This window comes from Ascaphus truei, chromosome 10 (assembly GCF_040206685.1).
Source record: "Ascaphus truei isolate aAscTru1 chromosome 10, aAscTru1.hap1, whole genome shotgun sequence".
Taxonomy (NCBI): domain Eukaryota; kingdom Metazoa; phylum Chordata; class Amphibia; order Anura; family Ascaphidae; genus Ascaphus; species Ascaphus truei.
The window spans coordinates 34,564,773-34,576,870 of NC_134492.1; the positions used below are offsets into that span (position 1 = coordinate 34,564,773).

At 40.4% G+C, this 12,098-nt stretch overlaps 1 protein-coding gene across 5 annotated transcripts in view; it reads right to left on the reverse strand.

The window, feature by feature from the left end:
• Nucleotides 1-4,945: 4,945 nt before the first annotated feature.
• LOC142503799 (uncharacterized) overlaps nucleotides 4,946-12,098 on the reverse strand; it is a 15,520-nt gene continuing 8,367 nt past the window's right edge. For all 5 annotated transcript variants that reach the window (XM_075616518.1, XM_075616514.1, XM_075616515.1 and 2 more), the window contains 2 exons: nucleotides 10,610-12,098; nucleotides 4,946-6,961 (listed from right to left, as the gene is read on the reverse strand). The exon at nucleotides 10,610-12,098 is cut by the window's right edge and continues 413 nt beyond it. In XM_075616518.1, coding sequence (XP_075472633.1) covers nucleotides 6,222-6,961; nucleotides 10,610-12,098 — 2,229 coding nt within the window. In that variant the 3' untranslated portion in view covers nucleotides 4,946-6,221. The remainder of the gene's footprint in view (nucleotides 6,962-10,609) is intronic.

Genomic DNA, 12,098 nt, shown 5'->3' on the forward strand with positions numbered 1-12,098 from the left:
TTCTGGTGGCTTTCGTTAGCCACAGAACGGTATCATCTATTTATTTTTTTATTATTTTGATTATTGAAGCTCGGCTAACACGGTACTGATACCTCTACATATATATATATATATATATATATATATATATATATATATATATATATATATATATATATATATATATATATATAATTAATGGTAGATGCTATTCAAAGATGCTAATTTACTCACATTCAAATATGCCCTACTACAGCAATAGTCCTTTAAGATATATAGGATGGATGAGCTGGTGTTATAAAGTCACAATACATTTTTAAAGGAATTTGCAGTTCATTAGAAGGTTGCAAACAATAGTGCCTTTAATTCTATTCGGTTATTATACATCGGGTTCTCAGGGTAACGATATTGAAAAAGAATACAGTATGCATGTTTAAAAAAATCAAGATAGGTAAAAGTCCCTTATGAACCATGGATAGATGAATACTGAATCATTGTGATACGCTGTGTTAAAGGGTTCCGTGTTTATAGCATTATCCTGGTTGGTCGTACCATAGTAATTACACTGACTGCCAGCAGGGCCTTACTAAGGCCTTGCATCTACTGGTTGTGTATCGCCCTCTAGTGGAGATGAGTGTGTTCTGGATTCAGATTGCTAAATGGTGCTAATGGCATGTTAACCTTACAAGGGCATTCCACCCCGTTAAGCAAAATAGCACAAGCTTACACTTTCCGTACTATATTACAATACGTATGCATGCATGGGGGGACGGGGGGGTCTGTGTATATATCTGTATTTAGACTATGGCCTCTATTCAATATGCCGTGAAGCCATCTTCCCCATGCTCGGGAAGATTTCAGCTCCTTCACACCATATTGTGTTTTAGTGTGTTAATGAGTGTTCATCTATGTGTCTGTATATATCAGTTTGTGATGTGGGATGAAAAAAAATGTCAGCTGTCTCACATTTTAATCTTGGGTAACTATTAATTGTCTGTTAAATCTGCCCATAACATATATTGTCCTCAACTGTCCATGAAATGTCTATAAACAGTGGCGCAGCTAACCATGCGCGGGCCTCCGGGCAAATTTTTTCTATTACTTTGGCCTTGCATGTGCGATCGGCACTTGCCGGCTGCTCATGCGCATGCGCGACTGGCAAGCTCCGATGGGACATGCGCATTAACGACCGGCAAATGTCGATCGTGCATGCGCAGTTGGCAAGTGCCGATTGTGCATGAGCAAGAGCAACCGACAAGCGATCTTCGCTCATGCGCAGTTGGCGAGTGCCGGGACAAATCTGGATTGGTCACCATAGAGAGCGGGACCCCAGGCTTTGCCCAGGCTACAGCCCTGTCTGTAAACATAATATGTAACGATGTATTTGTCATAACTGTGCCCAAGACATACTTGAAAATGAGAGGTAACTCTCTATGTAACATAGTAGATGAGGTTGAAACAAGACATGCATCCATCAAGTTCAACCTATGCTAAATTTAGACAACAGACACTTTTTCCTATATCTATACGTACAGTATATTGATCCAGAGGAAAGCAAACAAAATAAACCCCAGTGACATATCATCCATTGATATCTCATAAGGGGAAAAAGAAATTCCTTCCCGACTCCAAGAATTGGCAATCAGATTACTCCCTGGATCAACATCCTTCCCATGTATACGTATTTGGTATATCCTGTATACCTTTCTTTTCTAAAAAGATGTCCAACCTTTTTTTGAACAAATCTATTGTATCTGCCATCACAGTCTCCATGGGTAAGGAATTCCACATTTTAACTGCCCTTACTGTAAAGAACCCTTTCCTTTGTTGCTGGTGAAATCTCATTTCCTCCAACCTTAAGGGATGAACCCTGTGTCCTTTGTACTGCCCTTCGGATGAATAGTTCTTTTGAAAGCTCCTTGTACTGTACCCGAATATATTTGTTTATCGTTATCATATGCCCTCTTAGACGTCTCTTTTCTAATGTAAATAAATCTAATTTAGCTAGCCTCTCCTCATAAGTTAGATTGTCCATCCCCTTTATTAATTTGGTAGCTCTTCTCTGCACTCTCTCTAGTTCCATAATGTATTTTCTAAGGAGCGGTGCCCAACATTTTACTCCATATTCAAGGTGTGGTCTTACTAATGCTTTGTAATGGGGCATAATTATGTTTACTTCCCTTCCATCCATTGCCCGTTTAATGCAAGATAAGATCTTGTTTGCCTTTGCAGCTACTGCATGATTTTGGGCACTATTGCTAAGCCTGCTGTTTACCAGCACTCCTAAATTCTTCTCCATCAAGGATTCCCCTAATTTATCCCCATTTAATTTGTATGTCGCTTGTTTATTCTTGCTTCCCAAATGCATAACCTTACATTTATCTGTATTAAACCTCATCTGCCATTTACCTTCCCAAGTTTCCAGTCTCTCCAAGTCCTTTGGAGAGAAATTACATCTTGCTCTGATTTCACTACCTTACACAATTTAGTGTCATCAGCAAAGATGGAGACTTTGCTCTCAATCCCAACCTCAAGGTGATTAATAAACAAGTTAAAAAGCAGGGGTCCCAGTACCGATCCCTCAGGTACTCCACTCACAACTTTAGCCCAACCTGAAAAAGTTCCATTTATGACAACCCTCTGTTGTTTATCCTTCAACCAGTTTTCAATCCAGGTGCATATATTTTTACTGAGTCCAATTTGCTTTATTTTGTACACCAACCTCGTGTGAAACCGTATCAAAAGCATTTGCAAAATCTAAGTAGACCAACTGCATTACCCTCGTCTAATTTCCTACTTTTCTCCTCAAAGAAACAAATAAGGTTAGTTTGGCATAATCTATCCTTCATGAATCCATGCTGACTATTACTAATAATGTTGTTTTCCATTAGGTATTCCTGAATATTATCCCGTATTAAACCTTCAAGTAGTTTCTCCACTATTGAAGTCAGGCTTGCAGGTCTGTAATTCCCCGTTGTGATCTAGCTCCCTTTTTAAATGTAGGCACTACGTCTGCTTTACGCCAATCTTGTGGTACTGAGCCTGTGGAAATGGAGTCCTTGAATATTAAATGTAATGGTTTGGCTATTACTGAACTTAACTCCTTGAGAACTCTTGGATGTATGCCATCGGGGCCTGGTGCCTTATTTACTTTCATTTTATCAAGCCGCCTATGAACTTCTTCCTCAGTTATTAATATAGAGGTTGTGGCTTCCTCCTGCAGCACTACAATTGAAATTGATTCTTCCCTGGTAAACACAGAGGCAAAGAATTTGTTTAATACCTCTGCTTTTTCCTCATCTCCAATAATCTGCCTGCCCATCTCACACTGAAAGGGTCCTATATTTTCTTTTCTTATTTTTTTGTTATTAAGGTACTTAAAGAACTTTTTAGGCTTGATCTTACTTTCTACTACAATCCTTTTTTCATTCTCCATTTTTGCTAATTTAATTGCTCTTTTGCAATTTTTGTTACATTCCTTATAATTCTGATACAATGCCTCCGTCCCTTCTGACTTCAAGAATCTAAACGCCTGCCTCTTCTTTTCCATTTCCTCCCATACCTGATTATTTAACCACACTGGTTTTGACTTATTTCTTTTATACTTATTACCAAAGGGTATACACTGATAAGTGTGCTTTTCTAACAATGTTTTAAAGACTGCCCGTTTATCTTCTACATTTTTCCCTGCAAAAACATAATTCCAATTTATTCCTTGTAGATTGCTCCCCAGTTTATTAAAATCTGCCTTTCTAAAGTTTAAGGTCTTTGTTGAACCCAAGTAATCTGTTTTTTGATCATTTATTTCAAAGCATACCATGTTATGATCATTGTTACCCAAATGTTCCAGGACTTGAATATTTGCTATCACTTGTACATTGTTTCATATTACCATCCAGTACTGCCCCTCTCCTGGTTTGTTCCTCAATAATTTGGGTCATATCATTGTCTTTAAGCACCCCCAAAAAACGGTTTCCTTTTGTTGTAACGCTAATCTCATTGCCCCAGTCTATGTCTGGATAAGTAAAATCCCCCATTATGCAAACATGACCCAGTTTTGATGCCTTCTCCATTTGCAAAAGTATTTTAGCTTCCTCAATCTCACAGATATTTGGTGCTTTATAGCATATTCCCACAAACATTTTCTTTATACTTTTACCTCCACTGCTAATTTCTATCCACAAGGTCTCTATATTTTCATCATACCCTTCATAAACATCATCCCTTATAATAGGTTTTAGATCCGGTATAACATAAAAGCATACTCCACCTCCTCTTCCATTTGCTCGATCCTTCTGAAAAAGGGAATAACCCTCTAAATTAACTGCCCAGTCATGAGTTTCATCCCACCATGTTTCAGTAATGCCTATGATATCATACTGCTCCCTTCCAGCTATTAATTCAAGCTCCCCCATTTTATCTATCAAGCTTCTTGCATTAGCAAGCATGCATTGAAGTTTTTTTCAGCCTGTACTATTATCTTATCTGCTCCTTCCTTTCTGCGCCCACTTGGTTTAGTCTTTAGAAGTTTTGAAGCATTATCTGTATTTACCATGAGTGTCTCACTTCTTCTCAAACTCTCACTTGCCCCATTCTACCCCCATAACCCCTTGTTATTTCCTCATCTATTCTATTTAGTTAGTTATTTGTTTCATTCTCCTCCCCCCTCCATCCTAGTTTAAAATCTCCTCCAACCTTTTTAACATTCTTTCCCCTCTCATAACTTCCTGGTAAAACATTTTATAAATAAATGAGCATCAGCTATAAATGGTAAAGAGCATTAAAACCTTAGTCCATTAGCACCATTGAGTAAATCTGGGCTTTGCTGCAGCTTGTAACTCTGATCTGGCTGTTTTAATAGTCTCATCTTTCACTTTTACAGAAAATAAAGAAATAGAATCATGCTTTTAATCTAACTCCTCATTATGACAGCCAATGCTCATTTATTTCAGACCTTCAAACAAAATATTTAATAAAAGAACAAGTTCAGTTTTATTGTAAGGCACAGTCATGCAAGTAAATGTTTTTCCTAAATGACATTTTTATTTAGTAAATGTATTGCAATGTAATGCAGGGCAAGATGTGAGCCCTGCAGAAATCATAATATTACACGTAAGGTCTGCAAACCGGTCTATTCTGCCATTTAAATGCATGATTATCAATTATTCTCTAGATCAGTGAAGATTTGCTTCATTAGATGGGTGCAAATAAATGTCCCAGCTCTCAGTGATATCTAAAACAGTCCACGGTCCGGTTCTTTTCTTAATTTATTCAGAGACCATAGAAAACCTATTTGCAGCATTATTTCATTCAGTTACATCAGGTCTTCAGGCATATAGAATTTGGTTATAGAGGGGAGAATCTTCAGCTCAGCTGATGTTAAGTGATTCTGCTGCAGCTTGGTGATACATTATTCACAATTCTATACATCCAAATATAATCTTTTATACATTTTCCTTAACCCAGCAATCACCTGTTTTTCTCACTGTCAGCCCAATGTTCTTAGTCAACCATCAATGTTTAAACCAATCTAACTTCACATCCTTAACTCTTTGCTCTGAATTAAGAACTCCATTGTTCTGTCACTAAGTAACTATAGGATTAACCGTGTTCCTAATTTAAAACCAATCTCTATTGTATTGTTTTACTAAGTAACTATTTCTAACAAACCCAATATAATTTCTAACTTAATACTAGATTCCATAGTTACATGCTGAATGTGTATACTGTATAGACAATATTGCATCTTTATTTCTCACACTCGAAATCGTCCTAACTCCAGTCCTCAACTATAGCTGTAAGTTATGTTTGGTTGGAAAATGGGGATAATTGTGAACCTGAGAACTGTGTGGTGCAAATGGACATCCATTGCTCAGTGACTCCCAGAAAGTAAAGCGCATGGGCAGTGCATTCTCAGTTCCATTTTGCAAGTGAGTTGCTTGGCACTTGGATCCCCATTCTGTATGTCATCGCTGTAGAAGGACAGACATTTAAAGATGGTTTCCAGAGTATCTTCAGCAAAGATCAGTGAGACGTAAGGCACGGAAATATAAAGGGACACAGAAAGTTTGAGGCAGAACTATGTATAAATCAGTTCCATATAAAAGATCATGGGAAGTGAAAACTGGAATTGGCACCACGAGGGGCCAGCATCATAGGAAGAGGATGCCTGGGTACAATATTGGTTAGTGCAATATTACCGATTATTTTCTATCCTGTTGGCTCTGTCTTGTTGCGTCTGGTCAGGGACAGCTGCTGGCCTCTATGGTTTGTATAGGTAGCACGGGGAGCACCAAGTGGGAGATACGACTCCACACCCCGCTCAGCTTGTCTGCGTTCATCTCACTGTGGGAGCTGAGGCTGCTTGGCCTAGCAAACTTTTCCCAGAAGAAGTCTCTGACTTTCTCTTCTAGTTCTCTGAGTGGCAGCCCCGGCTCCAGCGTTGGCTCTTCCAGCAGCACTGTGAGCACCAGCGCCACATTCTTGAAGGCGGCGTTCTCATGATCGCAGTATTTGTAGAGGATGAGCAGTGAGCCGGCTGGCAGCTCTTCCAGTCGATGCAGCACTGCTGCCCGGGATGTGGACTGGAAGCCCGAGCTCAGAGTCTCATCTATCTGCAGCTTAACTATATTACTGTCTTGAGTAGCTTTACTAAGCCCATCAATCAACAACCAAGTGGCATTCAGGGAAGAGGAATAAGCCCTAGCAAGACGGTTACTTAAGCAGCGCAGGGTGAGCTCTCCATCGCGGGCTGCGGTAAGGATGAGGGTGATGGGCTCATTTGGATGGGAGTTGTTAAGGTGTTTCTGCAGCATTTTCTGACTTCTTATCCACAGCACTTCATTTTGCCCAGGAAAATCAGTTCTGAGATTTTCAAACTCATGCTGAAAAATCTGCAGCACTGAGCTATTGGAGAAGTCAGAGGATGTAGTGGCCCCGAGCAAAACATACAGGTATGAGACAACGGCCACCAGCAGACCAACTGAAAGACAAGGGAAACAGTCAGACACTCATCAGTTCAGGGGGAAATCGCATGCAACAAAACCAAGTCTAGATGATAAAACATGTTCTTCCTCTGCAACTGGCTCACACATTTGATGCATGGAATCGGAGCCTTCTGACCATTGAGAAATGTATTTATTATATATATATATATATATATATATATATATATATATATATATATATAAAAATATATATATAAAATAAAAAAAACAGGCGCACTCATAGTGTAGTAAGTATCAAGAATATTTATGGACTGGTAAAAGTATAAATTGCGTACTCACAAAACATCACAGAAATATAAACATGTATGAGACTATGCTCAATCGCCAACCAGGAAGACTGTAGGGTCCAAGCAGTGTACGAGATGATCTTCCGGGGGCTTCCCCATATGAAGTGGGGATCGGTGCCTGTGTAGATGGTTACCATATATCGGGTGCTCTGCGTATTTCCCCCGCCTTCAAAGGAGTCCCAGCAGTATAGTACGTGCAGGAACGGAGGCTCCACCGCGCACGACACGAGCTAAACCTGAGTAGGTACGCTCCGTGTACCGAGTGCTCCGTGTACTTCCCTGCTCACGTGTCTCTGATCTCCAGACTATCGCGAGAAATGAAGTGTCCCTGGGAGGTTCCTGAATGGACCGTCACTCCACCCAGTGGTGATTCAATAAATGGTTGGCAATAATCAATAGACAATGCTAATGCTATAAACTGTGTGTGAATGGTGCAAAAATAAAGCATAAAATAATCAGGGGTACTAACACATGTACTCCAGAACACACCCTACGCGGCCCCTGACAAAGTCTTAAGGACGAAACGCGTAGGGTGTGTTCTGGAGTACATCTGTTAGTACCCCTGATTATTTTATGCTTTATTTTTGCACCAGCCGTAGTGCAGCCAAAGGATGTGAGCTGTTTGCTGCCGTTCATTGATGTTTGTTGGTGTTACAATTGCTGTATTTCAAACTCTGCACCCCTTTCACCCATTGCATGCAATTTTCCAACTCTATCTGTCCATGAAATGTCTGTATAACATGGTTCATTTAATGTAACCATGTATTGTTATAACTCTGCGCCCAGGACATACTTGAAAACGAGAGGTAACTTTCAATGTATTACTTCCTGGTAAAACATTTTATAAATAAATAGCTCCGGATGTACTCCTTTAAGTTTTGTTTTATAGTGAGGCATTGCTGTGATGCTGTAGTGCAGTAGTGATATAGTGCTGTAGTCATGTAGTGCGGTAGTGCTTGATTTAGTGCTGTAATGTTTCAGCGCTGTATTGATTTAGTGCTTTAGTGTCTGGGTGCTGTTGAGATGTAGTATTTGAGTGATGTAGTGTTGATATAATGCTGTAGAGTTTGATGTAGTGCTGCAGTGCTATAGTAACATAGTGTTTTAGTGTCTGAGTGCTGTAGAGATAATGGAGTGCTGTATTGGTGAAGTGCTGTAGAACTCATGTAATGCTGTATTGCTGCAGTGCTGTAGAGGTGATGTAGCGCTGTATTGCTGCAGTGCTGTAGAGGTGATGTAGCGCTGTATTGGTGCAGTGCTGTAGAGATGATGTAGCGCTGTATTGCTGCAGTGCTGTAGAGATGATGTAGCGCTGTATTGCTGCAGTGCTGTAGAGGTGATGTAGCGCTGTATTGCTGCAGTGCTGTAGAGATGATGTAGCGCTGTATTGCTGCAGTGCTGTAGAGGTGATGTAGGGCTGTATTGCTGCAGTGCTGTAGAGATGATGTAGCGCTGTATTGTTGTAGTGCTGTAGTGGTGATGTAGTGCTGTAGTGGTGATGTAGTGCTGTAGTGGTGATGTAGTGCTGTAGAGGTGGTGTAGTGCTGTATTGGTCAGCTCGATCTGCCTCTAAAAAGCCAGCAAGTTCCCATGATATCAGGTACGTCATAAGAGCATTGTAAAAGTTAATAAACTTCAGATAGTTTCCCCACTATTGATGTCAGGCTTACAGGTCTGTAATTCCTTGGTTGTGATCTAGCTTCCTTTTTAAATATACAGTAGGCACCACGTCTGCTTTACACCAATCTTCTGGTACTTAAATATCACAGTCTGGCTATGACTGGGTGCATACCATCAGGACCAGGTGCTTCATTTACCTCCATTATATTACACCACACTTATTTCTGTGTTAATCAAATATTAGTTCAAGTTAAGGCCGTGACCTTGGAATATACAGAGGCAAAGTATTTCATTCATCTGCCTTCTCCTTCTCACAAAACAACTGCCTGCCCATCTCACACTGAAAGGTTCCTATATTCTCTTTTCTAATCTGTTTGTTATTAATCAACTTGAAGAACTTTTAAGGATTAATCTTACTTTCCATTGCAATACTTTTTCATTTTCAATTGTTGCTAATCTGATTGCCCTTTTTGCAACTTTTGTTACATTCCGTATCATTCTTATTATGCCTCTATTCCTTGTGGCTTTCACCATCGTAATGGCTGCCTCTTCCTTCCCATTTCTTCCTCTATCTACTCAGGAGGGCAGGCTGATAATATTGTGGGGCTCGGTGCAGGGAACTGGTGCAGGGCCTCTTACCTTCTCCCTGACGATTTCTTCCTGCAGTGTCCCTCATCATAGCGCCGCGACGTAAAAAGGCAGCGCTTGGACACAGAACGTCCCGTTGGCATAACAACGTGATGCTTCATGCTGTCACATTACGCCCCCATGGTCATGGCAACGCGACGCTATTTGACGTTGTTTGCCATAATGAGGGAAACTGCAAAAAGACATCGCCAAGACGAAGGTAAGTTACAGAGGCCCCGTGCTCTCTCCTGGCAAAAAGTTTAATTGTTGTGGGAAAGAGCTCGGGGTCTTTGGTCTCTGTACCCGCAGGGCTCGGTGCAGTGGCACCGACTGCACCTCCATCAAGCTGGCGCTACTTAGCCACATGAGTTTTTTTTTTAACATGTATTACCCAAGGGCATACACTGATAAGTCTACTCATCTAACAGTGTTTTAAAGATTGCCCATTTATCGTCTGTATTTTGTCTTGTAAAAACTTCCTCACAATTTATGCCTCATAGATTCTTCCTTAGTTGACTAAAATCTGCTTTTCTAAAATTAAGAATCTTTTGTTGGTCGCGTACAGTATAATACTGTTTTTTGATCAATTATTTCAAATGAAACCCTGTTTTGATCAGTTTCCCAAATTTTCCTTCACTTGAATATTTGTTATTACTTTTACATGGTTTGATATTACTAGATACTATAGGGCATGGTGGCCAACTCCAGTCCTCAAGTGACACCAACTGGCCAGGTTTTAAGGCTGTCGCTAATACCTGACCTGTTGGTGTCCCTTGAGGACTGGAGTTGGTCACCCTTAGGGTATGATTCTGGATTCTTATCATAGCTACATGTTTTCTCCAGGTCATGGCTCATCATAACTTTAAGACCTGATCATCATTAAGATTGATGTAAAAGTCTGAAGTGTTCATGGAACTAGAATATTAGTCCATTTGTTTCCAGATGGACTTGCAACACATTGCTTTGCAATGCAGAAGGGTTAAAAAGGACCACCCCAATTTCATAACTTGGACTGATTGTAGATCTTCAAGCAGCAACCCACAGCTATGTATTATAATAGTAACGAGTATGTAACGAATTGCTGCTTACCTGTCACATACACCCAATTGTCTCTTATAAAGTGCCACCCTCCATGTGGCTTTGATTTGTCTCTCAGATCTATCTCATTGTCCTGTGTCTCTCTCACAATGTAGCCATCTGTCTCTGTGTGTTCACATGTCTCTGCTTGTTGTCTCCATTTTGCACACTGCTTATCTGCCTTTGATGTCACATTGGTCAGCACCTCTGTCACAAATTGTTTGTCTAAATGTATGGAGAATCTCTTTTTATCAGCATTGTCTTCTGTATTTATGGATGGTTTCTCTTCCTCAGATCTTACTTGTGTCTCTATGGGTGGTTTTTCTTGAGTAGGTTGTCTGGTTGGTATCTCTGCCATAGTTTGCTTGTCTGCTCCTGTGTGACAATTGTCTTCTACCAATCTTCCTTCTGTCTCTATGGATGGTTTCTCTTCCTCAGATCTTACTTGCGTCTCTACGGATGGTTTCTCTTCCTCAGATCTTACTTGCGTCTCTACGGATGGTTTCTCTTCCTCAGATCTTACTTGTGTCTCTATGGATGGTTTCTCTTCCTCAGATCTTACTTGTGTCTCTATGGAAGGTTTCTCTTCCTCAGATCTTACTTGTGTCTCTATGGAAGGTTTCTCTTCCTCAGATCTTACTTGCGTCTCTACGGATGGTTTCTCTTCCTCAGATCTTACTTGTGTCTCTATGGATGGTTTCTCTTCCTCAGATCTTACTTGTGTCTCTATGGAAGGTTTCTCTTCCTCAGATCTTACTTGTGTCTCTATGGAAGGTTTCTCTTCCTCAGATCTTACTTGCGTCTCTATGGATGGTTTCTCTTCCTCAGATCTTACTTGCGTCTCTATGGATGGTTTCTCTTCCTCAGATCTTACTTGCGTCTCTATGGATGGTTTCTCTTCCTCAGATCTTACTTGCGTCTCTATGGATGGTTTCTCTTCCTCAGATCTTACTTGCGTCTCTATGGATGGTTTCTCTTCCTCAGATCTTACTTGTGTCTCTATGGAAGGTTTCTCTTCCTCAGATCTTACTTGCGTCTCTATGGATGGTTTCTCTTCCTCAGATCTTACTTGCGTCTCTATGGATGGTTTCTCTTCCTCAGATCTTACTTGTGTCTCTATGGAAGGTTTCTCTTCCTCAGATCTTACTTGCGTCTCTATGGATGGTTTCTCTTCCTCAGATCTTACTTGCGTCTCTATGGATGGTTTCTCTTCCTCAGATCTTACTTGCGTCTCTATGGATGGTTTCTCTTCCTCAGATCTTACTTGTGTCTTTATGGATGGTTTTTCTTCCTTAGGTTGACTGGTTGGTATCTCTGCCATAGTTTGCTCGTCTGCTCCTGTGTGACAAATGTCTTCTACCAATCTTCCTTCTGTCTCCTTGGATTGTTTCTCTTCCTCAGATTGACTGGTTGGTCTCTGCCCCATAATTTTAAGCTCTCTCTCTGGTGAATATGTTTCTGTATGAATTCTAGTTTTGTCTAATGAGTGATCACTCTTTAA